General features: G+C 36.3%; 2 protein-coding genes across 2 annotated transcripts; one reads left to right on the top strand and one right to left on the bottom strand.

The window, feature by feature from the left end:
* Positions 1-14: 14 nt before the first annotated feature.
* Positions 15-13,705, top strand: gmcl1 (germ cell-less, spermatogenesis associated). The gene is made up of 15 exons (XM_067432670.1): positions 15-245; positions 683-869; positions 4,423-4,546; positions 4,644-4,740; positions 4,856-4,953; positions 6,055-6,167; positions 6,256-6,321; positions 6,413-6,497; positions 7,655-7,745; positions 7,811-7,951; positions 8,305-8,374; positions 8,456-8,531; positions 8,622-8,767; positions 12,805-12,892; positions 12,978-13,705. Exons 2-15 carry the CDS (start codon positions 694-696, stop codon positions 13,119-13,121), a joined length of 1,515 nt encoding a protein of 504 aa, XP_067288771.1. The 5' UTR covers positions 15-245; positions 683-693; the 3' UTR covers positions 13,122-13,705.
* Positions 13,706-14,339: 634 nt separating this feature from the next.
* fam136a (family with sequence similarity 136 member A) lies at positions 14,340-16,598 on the bottom strand. Its single transcript, XM_067434195.1, has 3 exons — positions 16,458-16,598; positions 14,783-14,923; positions 14,340-14,698 (listed from the first exon to the last, which is right to left on the bottom strand). Exons 1-3 carry the CDS (start codon positions 16,542-16,544, stop codon positions 14,510-14,512), a joined length of 417 nt encoding a protein of 138 aa, XP_067290296.1. The 5' UTR covers positions 16,545-16,598; the 3' UTR covers positions 14,340-14,509.
* Between the last annotated feature and the right edge of the window lie 40 nt (positions 16,599-16,638).

Raw genomic sequence — 16,638 nt, 5'->3', positions numbered from 1 at the left:
CAGGTGGCAGCCGCGCCCGGTGATCCTCACAGACAACCGTGACGTGGAGGAGAGACACATACCTCTGTTTGTTATTTAGCAGTCTGCTTTTGTTTCAAGCTGCTGGTTAATTAATTATACATTGAACAGACGATTTTGATGTACAGTCATAATATGCGTTCATTATACGCCTAATAATGCATTTGCACAGCGCTCGATGAGTAGATTCCAGGGTGTGTCCAGTGTTTGAGGGGCAGAAGCGTGTGGTGAGTGTTTACAAGACGGATTTGTAGTTTTTAACATACAAACGACTTTAATATACAGCTTATGGAAAAACAATAAGTTCATTATGTTGAAATAATACTGACTCCTCGACACTTCACAGCATAAAGATACTGTTCCTGTAGCAAACCATCAGACTGAAGCTTCATAGGACCTGAATGTAACCATTAGAAAATGAAGTAACATGAATGTGGCTAAATAACTTTAGATTTTGCGCATTACGTAAATTAATCAGCAGAAAAGGATCTCACTCGCCACCTGTCACCAGACTTCACTTCCTGACATCCACACAGTGCTTAATTGGATTATTTTTTAGGCTTTCTGCAGGTGGTACTAAGTTGAAATGCTTTGGTTGTCACGCCACGTCAGTGCTGTTGTTAACCAGTTTAGTAACATGACTAAATGAGTAGTGTTTTTCTAGGCTCAATAATCATGGGTTCGCTCGGGAGCCGCTTTCAGTCGTCGCCCAGGGCCCCAGAGGAGGCTGTGGAGAAGCAGTGTGCTGGAAACAGACACAGCTGTGAGTGCAGGAAGAGGAAACGCAGCTCACACTGTGAGTGTGACAGCGAGCCGGAGGAAGAGGACAGCCAGCTGGACACGCCACGCAGGTCAGAAATATGCACTACTGCTCAAATGTTTAGGGTTGGCACAAAGTTTTTGAAAGAAGTCTCTTATGCTCACTAAGACTGCATTTTTAAGCAAAAACAGTGAAACATTATTACAATTTAAAATAACTGGTTCTATTTGTATGTTTTAAAGGGTTAGTACACCCAAAAATGAAAATTCTGTCATTAATGACCCTCATGTTGTTCCAAATGCATAAGACGTTTGTTCATCTTTGGAGCACAAATGACGTTATGTTTGATCAAATCTGAGAGCTCTTGGGCCCCTTCATGGACAGCAGTTTAGTTAACACTTTCAAGGTCCAGATAAGTTGTAAAAACAGCTGCATAGAAGACAATTGTTGAATAAAGTTATTTCTGTTTGTTTTGAGCACAAAATTATTCTTGTCGCTTCCTAAAATTAAGGTTGAACCACTGTAGTCACATGGATGCTTTTAACAATGTTATTACTACCTTTCTGGGTCTTGAAAGTGTTAATTTAATAAAACGGCAAAGCTAAATCTTCAGCATAATTACTCCATTCTTAAATTACTATGTTTCCATAAACTTATGTTAATGCTATAGTTGAGTTATTACATAAAAAGACACTGGATGTAAACAGCATAATGCATAAAATAAAAAAATGTGTATAAAGATATGCACTCAATGGAGGTGGATAATGTTTTCATCTGATAAGAAGGCATGTGCATAAACTACACCAAATAAACCCCTAAATGCGTGACAAAAAACTCATGTGATTTAGCAGAGTTTCTGACTGGATAACTGGACTAACCAGTGGACCAATCACATCGTACATGCATCTCAGATGTTGGTTTGGTCATTCCGAAATGCCTGAGCCAAATTCTGCCATCAAAATAATGTTTGGTTGGTATAATGTTTCCAAACACCAGGCATCTGAATACAAGAAAACATGACAGGGTTTGTTGAGTTTCATCTGTCTGCACGTTTCTTCAATGATTGCAGCATTTTTATTACAGATATTTTGCACCAATTTGCAATAATATCTGTCTGCAGAGCCGCAGTTTCACCCCAGCCGCGGTTTTGCCCGCGTATGCGCCGTTTCACTACAGCGTTTTTGCCCCGCGCATGCGCAGTTTCATTACAACAGTTTTGCCCGCACATGCGCCGTTTCACTACAGTGGTTTTGCTCCGCGCATGCGCCGTTTCATTACAACAGTTTTGCCCGCGCATGCGCCGTTTCATTACAGCAGTTTTGCCCGTGCATGCGCCGTTTCATTACAGCAGTTTTGCCCGTGCATGCGCCGTTTCATTACAGCAGTTTTGCCCGTGCATGCGCCGTTTAATTACAGCAGTTTTGCCCGCGCATGCGCCGTTTCATTACAGCAGTTTTGCCCGTGCATGCGCCGTTTCATTACAGCAGTTTTGCCCGTGCATGCGCCGTTTCATTACAGCAGTTTTGCCCGTGCATGCGCCGTTTCATTACAGCAGTTTTGCCCGTGCATGCGCCGTTTCATTACAGCAGTTTTGCCCGTGCATGCGCCGTTTAATTACAGCAGTTTTGCCCGTGCATGCGCCGTTTCATTACAGCAGTTTTGCCCGTGCATGCGCCGTTTCATTACAGCAGTTTTGCCCGTGCATGCGCCGTTTAATTACAGCAGTTTTGCCCGTGCATGCGCCGTTTAATTACAGCAGTTTTGCCCGTGCATGCGGCGTTTCATTACAGCAGTTTTGCCCGTGCATGCGCCGTTTCATTACAGCAGTTTTGCCCGCGCATGCGCAGTTTCATTACAGCAGTTTTGCCCGCGCATGCGCGGTTTCACTACAGCAGTTTCACGCTGATACATTTGATTTTTAAATCTTATTTCTGTCCTAAATGTATCTATTGATTATTGTTGCTCCTGCTGTTGCCCTGAGGCCTTCAGGCTCCTATACTGATATAAAACAATGCTGTCATGAAATGTTTATTTTACGTTTTTTTTTTTTTCTTCCAAAAACAAACAGCCTGGTATAATAAACACACAATGTATTTTCAATGCCTGATATAAAAAAGCGAACTTTCGAATAGATAATTCAAAGGTTTTTATAATTATTAAGTTATTAGCCTAGTCTAAAGTAAAAAAAAACGAATTCCTTAAGTTGATTAATTCTGCCTGGGGTAAATGCATAAACTTGAACACAAATAAAATGTACTTTAAACAGGCTGATAGTGTGAGCATATTTATTAATTTTTTGGATACATTACCAACAAACTAATTTAATTTACATTTATTTATTACATTTACATTTTAAACATTTCATTATTTTACCATTACAGTTGATCAATAACTAATAACTATAAAATCAAACAAGTGCAATTACAATAAATAAATAAATAAATAAATACAATTGTAGTTTTATTCTCTTCTAGTGCCATAACATGCATCTCGAAGTCATAACGACGCAATGCGCATGCGTCTGCCGAACTGCTGTGGTAAAACTGTGGTTGGGGTAAAACTGTGGCTCTGCAGTCAGACCCTTCTTCCAATTTGACGACTCTGTTCTCTTTAACGCATGTAATGAAAGCGCTGATTTATTCGCAAATGCTTTGTGATATTCTAATTTTGCTCATATATTTAACACACAACCTTGAATGGAAATAATGTCACTTTATCCTTCAGAAATCATTCTTCTTCTTCTTTCGGCTGTTCCCTTCAGGGGTCGCCACAGCGATTAATCTGCCTCCATCTATTCCTAGCCTCTGTATCCTCTTCTCTCAGACAGACTACATTCATCTCCTCCTTCACTACATCCATAAACCTCCTCTTTGGTCTTCCTCTTGACCTTCTGCCTGGCAGCTCTAACCTCAGCAATCCTTTTACCGATATATTCACTCTCCCCCCTCTGAACATGTCCAAACCATCTCAACCTGGCCTCTCTAACTTCGTCTCCAAAACCTCTCACATGTGCTGTCCCTCTGATGTTCTCATTCCTGATCCTATCCCTCCTTGTCACTCCCAAAGAGAACCTCAACATCTTCAGCTCTGCTACCTCTAGCTCTTCCTCCTGTCTTTTCCTCAGTGCAGCTGTCTCCAAACCATACAACATCGCTGGTATCACTCCTGTCCTGTACACCTTTCCTGTTTTTCTTGCGGTACTCTTTTATCACACAACAGACCGGACACTTTTCTCCACCCATTCCAACCTGCCTGCACACGCTTCTTCACCTCTTTTCCACGCTACCCATTGCTCTGGACTGTTGATTTGCTGCTCAAGAAATGCTTATTAATAATTTTGTTGTTATTATTATTATCAATGTACATTCACAGTTTTGCTGTTGCTTGTTTTTGTGGAAATCATTTCTTTGGTGAAAAGAAAGTTCAAAAGAACAGTATTTATTTGAAATATAAATCTTATAAATGTCTTTTACTGTCGTTTTTGATTAATTTAATGCATCCTTGCAGAGTAAAATAATTTATTTATTTTAAATCCAATAAAAAGATATCCATATTTCACATTAATACAATTAATTATTGTTTGATTGTATTTAATAGATGTGTTTAATGTTTGTTTTTGTCTGCATTCTTCTTTTTGCGGACAGGAAAAAGCTGAAAAGCACCTCGAAGTACATCTACCAGACACTATTCCTGAATGGAGAAAACAGTGACATCCAGATCCGCGCCCTGGGGCAGGAGTGGAACCTTCATAAAATTTACCTGTGTCAGGTTAGTCCAGCTGTTCAGTTCTCCTAATAACAGAGTACTTTCCTTTCATTTTGATTTAAATGTTTTTTCCCCCTCTCATTTTCCTGTTTGGAAACAGTCTGGCTATTTCTCCAGCATGTTCAGTGGGTCCTGGAAGGAGTCGAACATGATGGTTATTGAGCTTGAGATCCCAGACCAGAACATTGACACTGAAGGTGAGGATTCTGAGAATGTTTTTAACACCCCCTTAATGCAATGAACAAATTGAAGTTGTTGTATTGTGGACGCCAAATATTCATATCCTGACCATATTTTCTTTCCCATCTGTAGCCCTGCAAGTGGTTTTCGGGTCACTCTACAGGGATGACGTATTGATCAAACCAAGTCGGGTTGTTAATATTCTCGCTGCTGCTTGTATGCTTCAGTTGGTTAGTATGTCTAGTGTTCTGAATGAATGAACAATACTTATACAACAATTATTAGTCTTAATGTTAATTTCAACATTTACTAATACGTAAAATCAAATGAACAACTGGATTTTTATTAACTAACATTACATTAACAAAGATTAATTAATACTGAAATAAATCATTACTCATTGTTAGTTCATATTAGTTACATTTAACTAATGTTAACAAATCAGACCTTATTGTAAAGTGTAGAAAGATGAAATTGCAAGAATTTCTTTTAACAGTCATAATTTCATATCCGTATGAATGGGTTACAAATCAGTAATGTTTTGCCATCTATGTTGTATTTTTTCATCAAAAGTGTTAATGAATGGCTGTCTAAGATTTCCAGTTTGATTATGATAACTATAATTATTGAGCATTATTGAGCTTCCATTCAAAAGTTTGGATTCAGTAGTTTAAATTTTTTTTTTTTAAAAATTAGTAATAGTTTTTAATTAATTTATAACATTACAAAATATTTATATTTCAAATAAATGTTCTTTTGAACTTTGTATTCATCAGAAAATCCCGAAAAAAGGTCAAAGTTTCTACAAAAATATTAAGATGCACAACTGTTACTTGGAACTTAAACATTGATAATAATAACAATAAAAATAATCATCATCATCATATTCATTAGAGTGATGATTAGATGATTAGAGTAAAAATGCTGAAAATCTGCTTTGATCACAGGAATACATTTGTAAAATTGATTAAAATCGAAAACCTATTTTAAATAGTAATATTTCACAACATTGCCATTTTATTGTATTTATGATCAAATAAATGCAGCCTTGGTAAGAATAAGAGACTTCTTTTAAAAACACAGAACAGTCTTACAGATCCACATTCTTTTGTAAAGAGCTTGCGTGTAAAATGTATGATGGTAAATAATAATGAATATTTATAATATAATTCTTGTTTTCTATGCAAACATTGACAGGGCAAGTAGAAAACATCCTCACTACCGCAGAAAGTAACATACACAGCCAATCGTAATCACTCACCTAAGCAACCCTATCGCAACACCCCTGAGGTTGGTGTCATCCTTAATAATATGCTTTTTGTCTTTCCCAGGATGGATTAATCCAGCAGTGTGGAGAGACCATGAAGGAGAACGTGAATGTGAAAACCGTGTGCAGCTATTATAACTCGGCCACCATGTACGGCTTGGACTCCGTCATGAAGAAGTCAGTGGTCTTGTTTGATTTCCTTCGTTATTCTCCAGCACGCTTGTGACTTAATGAGCGCGTTGCACGTTTTCTGTGTGCATTGCAGGTGTTTAGAGTGGCTCCTCAATAACCTCATGACGCATCAGAACGTGGACCTTATGAAGGAGCTGGGGTACAGTCTTACCATATGCATCTGTGACTGTTTCTGACCTCATTTGAAGGTTTAGCTTGTATAAATGTTTGGTCTTATTTAATGTGTGTAGGGTGGAAATTATGGAACAACTTATTCAGTCCTCCGATCTTTTCGTAATGCAAGTGGAGATGGATGTCTACACGGCACTGAAAAAGGTATGTGATACGGTATATGATCTTTGTGTCTTCTGCCCCCTGGTGGTTTAAACATGCTACAGAAAGTAGAAGGAAATGTAATACATTTTCAATATATTAAGTAAATACTGACAAAAGAACAACAATATAAGGAGAAAAAATAATACATTTTATATTGTTAGTGATATTTCAAAAAGAGAAAGTTTAGTTGATTTAAGCAACTTTTAATATTTCATACATTATAAAACTTTTAAGTATAAAATATGATGCAATACATATTTGACATTTACATAATTGTAATCATTTTAAAATGCTACATGCCCACTTCAGATTAAATTAAATGAAGTAAGGTAAAGACAGGTGAAGTGAATAACTCTGATTATCTCTTCAGCACGGCACCTGTTAGTGGGTGGGATATATTAGGTAGCAAGTGAACATTTTGTCCTCAAAGTTGATGTTTTAGAAGCAGGAAAAATGGGCAAGCGTAAGGATCTGAGCAAGTTTGACAAGAGCCAAATTGTAATGGCTAGACGACTGGGTCAGAGCATCTCCAAAACTGCAGCTCTTGTGGGGTGTTCCAAGGAAGGAACAGTGGTGAACCGACGACATGGGGTCATGGGTGGCCAAGGCTCATTGATGCACATGGGGAGGAAAGGCTGGCCTTTGGCATTTACCATGTTGAAATTATTATAATTATGTAAATGTAAACTATCCCTCAAAATTGTATTGCATCATATTTTATACTGAAATGTTCTATAATGTATGAAATATTATTAGTTGCTTAAATCCACTAAACATTATCTTTTGAAAATATCAGTAACAATATAAAATTATTTTTTTTCTCAGCACATCATCATTGATGATAATCATAATAACTGAGCAGCAAATCATCATATTAGAATCATTTCTGAAAGATCATTTGACTGCAGTAATGATGCTGAAAATTATGCTTTGATTATATTACATTTTAAAATATATTAAAATAGAAAACAGTTCTTTTAAATTATATTTCACAATATTGCTGTTTTTACTGTATTTATGATCAAATAAAGGCAGCTTTGGTGAGCATAATAGACTTATTTCAAAAACATTCAAATGTAATGTTTCCAGACTTTTGACAGGTACTGTATGGCAGTGCAATGAAATTACATCACAGCTTTTTTACTCCTTTTTTTCAGTGGATGTTCTTGCAGCTTAATCCATCCTGGGATGGTCCTATCAAACAGCTTCTGCTCGATGCGGATGCCTGGCTGTGTAAACGAAGAAGTGGTATGTTACACGCGCACACACACACATTTATAAAATCTTCCTCTAACTTTCGCACTCATACACAGAGGCTGGAGAGGAGGAGCCCTTTCTGAACACGGATGACGGGATGCCCTTCGTCCCCATTTTCAGACTCATCCGCCTGCAGTACATCATTAATGATCTGGCCTCTGCCCGCATGCTGGAACGGGACAACATCCTACCGCCTGGTGAGTTTCCTGCTGCCAACCTTTGCTCCCCACGTGCATCAGTGAGCCCATGACTCTGTCATCGGTTTACCACTGTTCCTTCCTTGGAGCACTTTTGATAGATACTGACCACTGCAGACCCCAGAACACCCCACAAGAACTGCAGTTTTGGAGATGCTCTGACCCAGTCGTCTAGCCATTACAATTTCGCTCCTGACTTTCAGAAATTGCATGAAGCCAGTTGGATTATTGAGAAAGATTGAGCTATTTTTGTGTGAAATGTGCATCATATTGTGTTGAAACAGTTCATTGTTATCTGTCGCTGATATTTGTGGGGTGATTATTAAACCAACTTCCTCTTGTGTCTTTATCAGAGTGGCTGAGCAGCATGTACAAACAGCAGTGGTTCGCTATGCTGAGGACAGAACATGATAATGATAACGGGTGAGAGAACGTCCAGCGCCTGCACTGCTGCACATTAAACATGTGGTTTGAATTGCAAATGAGTGAATCTGATTGTTACAGACCACAAGAGGCCAATAAAGAGGAGTTTGAACTGAACAGCATGCGCTGTGGCCGAAAATTGACCAAAGATGGAGATGTGAGTTGAACTCCTGCTTTACAATATATTGCATCTTTTGTGCATGTTTGTGTTTTGAATGAAATGTGTGTAATTTTGTCGTCTCTATAGTATTGTTGGCGATGGACGGGGTTCAATTATGGCTTTGACCTGCTGGTGACTTACACGAATCGCTTCATAATCTTCAAGAGAAACACCCTCAGTCAGCCATGCGGAGGTGCTGTCAGCTTACAGCCACAACGCCATCTTGCATATCGGTGAGCTGATACACATCTGTTTATTCTACTATTGTGAAGAAATTCATATAATTCATCCATTTATTTTATACATCTTCCTACAGACTGTCTAAACTACTACTAATAGTATTTTCTTGTGTATATATATATATATATATATATATATATATATATATATATATATATATATATATATATATATATATATATATATATATATTAGTGTATATGTTTGTACATACTGTACATATATGTGCATATATGGTTCTTAGTGTTAAAGGTGCACTATGTAGGATTTTTGCAGTAAAATTTTCAAAAACCAGCAGGCCAGTGTTCTATATTTTGCTCAGTTGAGTTCTTACAATTTCCCAAGTTTTTCCAACTATTTGTAAATTGTAAGGAAATTGCTATTTTAACCAAGGAGCCGGGACGTCTGAGGGAGTCGCCTGTCAATTGCGTCATATCTGCGTTACCCTCGGATTCCAGTTCTATTTGGCAGAAACGCTTTTCTCTTAGCAGTGTGAACAAGTGTCACAGCAGCCACTGACTGAACGCCAGTGATGGAGTACTCGAGTCCTGGACTCGGAGTCCTTATTCTCCGGACTCGAGTCCGACTCGAGACGCCGTTCTCTGGACTCGTGACTCGACTTGGACTCGCGGACTGATGACTCGTACTTGGACTCGAGTCTCAAAGATATAAAATCGGACTTGAGGATTCATCAAATGAATTACGTTGTTTCTGACTAAATAGGTTATAAAATTTGATATAAGATGTTACACTTTTCCTGTTTCGGGCTCCAAGACCAGCCGCAAACCGTGATCTTTTTTTCCCCTCACAGACACTGCTGCTACCGCTCACTCTCCTTGCTTGACAACACACTCACTGACGTCACTCACTTTACGCCACATTCTCCTGCATTATTCGCGGTCTAAATGTTGTCATTAGGAAAATGCAGAAACTATTATTGACTAATGCATATATGATAATAAACAGAGGAAGCTAGGGTTGGGCGATGTCAGCCTATTTGGCATCAGGCGTCGACGATGTCTATGTACAGTGAAGCGAATGTACAGTGACGGGACATAACTGCCAGATTCAAACTATGCTTTTTGCAATGGCTGGCGCTGAGCCAAAGACGGACGCGCTCAGCGCTTAATCCCGCTTATGTTTATTTTAGATTTCATTCAGATATTTAAATACATATAATTTATAGCAAAATAATACATTTATAGTTTGTAAAATACACAAATGTGTCTATGGAAGCAGCAATAAACAATCCTTTCAAATGTATTTGCATACATACACTACAGGCCAAAGGTTTGGACACATTGCTGTATTGTTTTTGAATGAAGTTTCTTCTGCTCATCAAGCCTGCATTTATTTGACAAAAATACAGATTTTTTTTTTAATATTGTGATTATATTATTACAATTTAAAATATTTTGTTTTCAATATATTATACTTTAAATTATGATTTATTTCTGTGATAAAAGCTGAATTTTCAGGATCATTCCTCCAGTCTTCAGTGATCATGATCCTTCAGAAATCATTCTCATATGAGGATTTAATATGAGTGTTGGAAACAGTTCTGCTGCCTAATATATTCGATGAATAAAAGGTTCAAAAGAATTATTCAAAATAAAAACATATTTTCAAATAATATAAATCTCCTTCACTGTCACTTTTTATCAATTTAACACATCCTTGCTGAATAAAATGATTCAGCAAGGATGTGTTAAAAAAAGAAAGAAAAAAAATGACTGACCCCAAATTACTGACCAGTAGTGTATATTGTTAATACAAAAGATTTCTATTTTTAAAACATTTTCTTTTTTCTTTTTTTCTTTTCTTTTTTTTAACTTTTTATTCATCAAAGTATCACAGGTTATGAAAAAATATTAAGCAGCAGAACTGTTCCCAACTTTAATAATGAATCATCATTATTATAATGATTTCTTAAGGATAATGTGACACTGAAGACTCGAGGAATGATACTTAAAAATTCAGTTTTGCCTCACAGAAATAAATGATAATTTAAAGTATAAATAATTGGACTCGAACACGGGACTCGAGCCTCGACTCGGACTCCAACTCAGGTAATGGTGACTCGACTCGGACTCTTCTTTGGTGACTCGGACTCGAACTCAGGTAATGGTGACTCGACTCGGACTCTTCTTTGGTGACTCGGACTCGAACTCAGGTAATGGTGACTCGACTCGGACTCTTCTTTGGTGACTTGGACTCAGACTCGAAACACTGGTACTCGAGACTCGACTCGGACTCGACAGTTGGTGACTCAACTACAACCCTGCTGAACGCACAAGAGTAACGTCATAACATCATTTTAAACCCTCTTAAATGTATCTAATATGACAGAGTTGCGTTACCTCATACTTATGACCGGAAAAGCGGAAATGGAGCCGGCAAATGTGTCCCTTCATAATAAAATTCTGCTGCTCCCGAGCAGTGTGTTGCGTAACAATCGCTCTAGCGGTCTTCCTCAGCTCCCTCAACACTCAGTCCTGCTCTGCTTCATACTACAGTAACGTTAATAATCGCATCAATGAACATGAGTCCTATCCCTGAGTCCTTTTCCACCGGCCATAAGGTGAAGACCACTGCTGCATACTAATTTGCCTACTTATACTACGTCCTAAAAGTATGCATTCTTTTTGTGAAGAAAAAATACATTTGAGTGTGAGCAAAAAAGTATGCAAGCTTCAGGACATACTACTTCGTCATCTTTGACGGACTCTGTCGCTTGGTTACGTCCATTTAAACTGCTCTGTCAATCATCACACAGTTCAAATCCTTCACATTCAGTTCAATTTCCTACCATATCGGAGAGAAATGTTAAAATGCCCAACTTTACAGTAGAAAAAAACATGTTCACAGCCTGGTACAAATTGTGGTTTTGGTCTATACGGCAAATTCTTCCCTTCATGACCGCTATAAGGGTGGTGAATTTTTGTATAACTCATTACTTTTGATTATATAAAGCCTTAAACTTCTGCATAATTAAGGGTGTGGTTACTTTGAGTGGCTGGTGGATAGTCATTGCGTTACATAAGCTCCATCCACATCCCGCCTCTTTGCCTATTTTCTGTTATCCGGGCGTGACTCGCTATGACGTGTTGCTAAGATGGCAATGGCCAGCTCGTCTCTACACTTCAGAACGGCTTATTGGAATCCTATGGGTGATGTCACGGACACTACGTCCATATTTTTTACAGTCTATGGGCCAAACATGTCATTACAAATGTTCACAATGCTACTGCAAGTGAAATATAATGTGGACAACACTGAATAAATATCTTTTTGTCCGGTTAAATACTGATAGCTGGTCACTCAAACCCCTTTTTTTAAACTTCTCTACTTAACTGTCGGACTTTTTAACGTTTTTTTAATCCGCGTTTGAAGTTCTAATCCTCGTCCAACTCGCAATAGGTTGTGGGTATATTAGCTGTTAGAATGCGCATCAGTCTGCACTTTGAATTCGGACCGGAAATAGTAAACCATCCAAGTATCTTTGGAATTCTCTTTTCAACATACTACGTTATGAGACACACTAATTCTATTTTCGAGTACTATTTAGTATGGATAGTATGTGAATTGGGACGCAGGGCTCAATTGCCAAGATTCAGCGCTCAAACTTGGCATCATCAAACTATGCCTTTTGTTTTGAGTAGGTGCCCTCTAGCAGACGGAAAAGTTACATAGTGTAGCTTTAAAAGTATGTATTTATTTAGAAAATTTAAGTTGATATAAAATTATTAATATTAATAAATAATATATGTATATGCTTTGAATAATTAATACATTACATTATTTAAAAAGTTAATTAAATAATGTATAAAATAATACATTTAATTTGGTATTTAACAGAGTTGAATTTTTTTCTTCTCCACATTAATAATATATAATTAATTACATTTTCTTTATATTATGAACATGATTTAATAATTTATTTAATACATAAAATATATTAAATATGTTTTCAGTGTGGTATTTAACAAAGTGGAACCCATTTAATTTTCAATTATTATTAATTTTTCAGATTGCGCCTTGCTTCCTTTGATGGCAGTGGAAAAGTGGTTTGCAGCCGGTCAACTGGCTACCAGCTCGTCACCCTCGAAAAGGACCAGGTATTCTTGTAGTAATAATGTCAAATATAATTGTATTTCTGGTTACTTGACTTGATTGAAGAATTACTTTGTGTTACAAATGTAGGAGTATGTGGTGATGAATCTGGACAGCCGGCTCTTGTCTTTTCCTCTGTATGTATGTTGTAACTTCCTCTACACTTCCCCGTCCAATGAGAGGAGAGGCGACACACCAGTGCCAGAGAGCAGCAGCGCCCGCAGTGTTTCGTGACCCAACACTGCATACACCAGTCCAGCCTTTAACAAAGCCCGCTTTTTATTATTTATGCTCTGTTAACTTCATGTATATTATTTCATTCATTGTATTTGTATCCTTCATTTGTAAATAGTCAGGTGCCTTTTAAATCATTTGTTAGATATCCGCGTCAGAGGTAGCGTGCTCTTTGTCAAGTACTTCGAATTTGAGTCTTTTTGCATTTTTTGGAAGGTCTCTTTCAGTTAAACATTCTCATTGTTACTGTTAGGCTGGTTGTTAATTGGTAAGGCATTCCCAGAGTTTTTTTTTTCTTTACAAAAAAGAAAGAAAACTACTTTTATCGGGTTTGTACAATTGTTTGAAAATGGTGCTAACGTGATACATGTTGTTGTAATATTTCAATGCATGCGGATGTAGGAGCAGTGACGGTTAAACAGGCATGTGTTGGTTTACCAACAGGGCATTTGAAGTGAATTCCACAAGTGTCTAATGAATATTTATACACAATGTGTTTTTGGTTAAATGTAAATATTGTTGGACCAATGCATCATATGATAGAAAGCGTTACAAAATGTACATTAAAACAGCACTGACAGAAATTGTTTCTTTGTTCTTTTTTAATGCAGTAACCTCATTCTCACTAATTTAGAAAACTGGCCTAGATGATTTTCCAATCATTTTAATTGTGTATGTGTATATATAAAAACAACATATGCTTTATTTTATATATGTTTATCTAAAATAATAGATTTTTTTTATATATTTAGAACGATTAATACTAGCAAGATATGTAGTATTCATATATATATTAAAAATAAATGTATATTTTATAAAACATACATATAAAACATGATAGATTATATATACATTTTTTGTAAATATACATGTAATGTAAATATTTTATTTATATGCATGTCAAAATGTTTATTTTTATATAAATATTTGTAATTATAATTTCAAAATACAAAAATTTGATTTATATATATATACAGAACAACATATGCTTTATTTTATTTGTTTATCTAAAATTACATTTATTATATTAAAATAAAATGTATATTTTATTAAACATAAATAAAAAAATTGATTATATATAAAACATTTATAAATATATATTTAACATGTACACATTTTATTTATATGCATTTCATAAAATGTTTTTTATAGAAATATTTGTAATTATAATAAAAAATAATTCACAATAAAAAATAAATAAAAAAAACAATACAAAAATGTGATTTCGTCACATTTATTGCCTGTACAAAAGCCACAAACAATACAGACACAATCAACACGTCACTCACCAAAAGGTCACAATGAGGCGACAGCTAAAAGCAACCTTTTTGAAAGCAAATCTTAGTAAACCAGTGAGTCCACTAGAATGATTTTCCACAGCCTCAGCTTTACTGAGGTACTGAGTTCAAGCTGTCCTTCAGTCTGCGCGTCACACTGGGGAGCAGGTTCAGGTGCTCGTCCACACAACTGCTCACACAGCTGTCCATCAGCGCCCGCACAGCAGGCTCCTTCGCCCCGGAGTCAAACAAGTCCTTGGCTTTGTCGTTACAGTGCATCGTACACCTCGTGAGGCGATCCTGTAGGGGAATCAATAGTTCTTTCACATCACACTATTCCAGTTGGATGATTAAAAGTAAATGATCTCACAGAAGTTGACTGACCTGAAACTGCTCAAGCTCACTAGTGACCAGTGCCTGAGCTTTAGCCAGTGGCGTGTGGCAGCGCTCTATACACTGGTGCACCTGGCTCATGGAGTCACCTGGACGCTCACAGCACTCTGCACTGCAGCGGAACATACGGCCCTGAAAGCAGATTTAAGTGTTAGCAGACATTTACTTAATGAATCACTGATTAATAAGTGGTCAAAGACTATATTTTACATATTAAAACACTTCTAGACAATATTGACATTCTATTTTAGAATAGATTAATGCATATTATCATAAGTTGACATGATACCATGCTAAAACATTCTTGCATAATTTTAGTAGTTATATGCAGTTTGTACGGCTGTGCGTTTATTGAAGAAAAATGCGATATGCGAAATCTTAATTAATGTGATATGCGATACGATATTGCTATTAGTGTGTAAAATCGATTTAAATTATATTTTTAAAAAGTATTTAAAAAACTGAAAATGATGATATGTATGTGTTTCATATTCTTTCTAGGAAAAGAAAGCATTGCTACAACTTCTGAAAGTGACCAGCAGTGTTTTAGCAAAAATGTATGTCACAAATCTGACAATATAATTTTAACATAAATGTAAACAAAACAAAAATGTAATGCAATTAATATTTAAATACCAAAAACTCTTTGCTTGACTTGGTAATATACAGCTCTGGAATTTCTCAATGTTATGTGGTCTCTTATTTTTCCCCCAGAGCTGTATAGTTATATCAACCTAAAACTTAACATCAAGAACATGCAGGTAAACAAAGACTCATAAACTAGGGGTGGATGATTATTTTTATTTTTTATTAATCTTTGTTATTGAAAAAATAAAATAAAAACAGCAGTCTTCTTATTAATTAAATATACACTGATACATAATAAAGCTACAAATATTATTCAGAGTGATTTTCTCTTGTTCTTCTGTTGTTTGACTGTGGCAGGTTTACTGTATTAGTTGTCTGTCACTTTAAGACATAATGCATGGATGTGCGCACATTTCGCCGTGTGTGTCGTGCCCAGTACACTTTTCACAATGTTGAAGTAACCTATTAAAACCATTCAGCTATTGCGTGCCGTTGCGATATGCAGTGATATTTTGATATATTGCACAGCCCTAGCAAATTGTATGACTTAATATGCACAGAAACTACATGTAAACAAATAATATTTAATATATTTTTTAATAAGTTTAAATTAATTATAAATAATATTATATAATTAATTTGTATAAATAAATTGTATATAAATAATATACTATTATACATTCACTTTACAAAATTATATAACCAGCAATAAAATAAATTATACCTGTTAAAAGGTTTGGGGTAGGTCTTGCTCATCAAGAAATTGCACAAAACTGTATTATAATGAATATTATTTCAATTCTCAATGATTTCTGAAGCATCATGTGACTGAAGAATGAATGAATGATACTGTAAACGGCTGCAGTTTAAAATATAATAAAATAGAAAAGTTGTTTTAAATTGTAATATTATTTCACAACATTGCTGATTACATTGAACATTCCTATTCATATTTAATTTTTTACAAATCTGAAATGAATGTTGAGCCACAAGGAGCAATTCATGTGTCAGCATCTTGCCCCTCACACACAGCTCAGTTATTTCTGATTTCAGGTTTTACAAAGAAACTGAAGGTCACCTGCATCTTCCGGATGTGATCTCTCTCCAGACTCTGAACCATGTCCTCCACTGCCTTCTGCATGCGAGCCTGATGTGCCTCTGCCATTTCTGATCTCACACCAACTGCTTAATGTCCACTTACAGCTTACACTTTAACCAGCGACTTTATAAAGCCATGAATCTAAACGAACACGTTTTAA

Source organism: Pseudorasbora parva, chromosome 23 (assembly GCF_024679245.1).
Source record: "Pseudorasbora parva isolate DD20220531a chromosome 23, ASM2467924v1, whole genome shotgun sequence".
NCBI lineage: Eukaryota > Metazoa > Chordata > Actinopteri > Cypriniformes > Gobionidae > Pseudorasbora > Pseudorasbora parva.
This window is presented reverse-complemented; position numbering and strand designations above follow the sequence as displayed.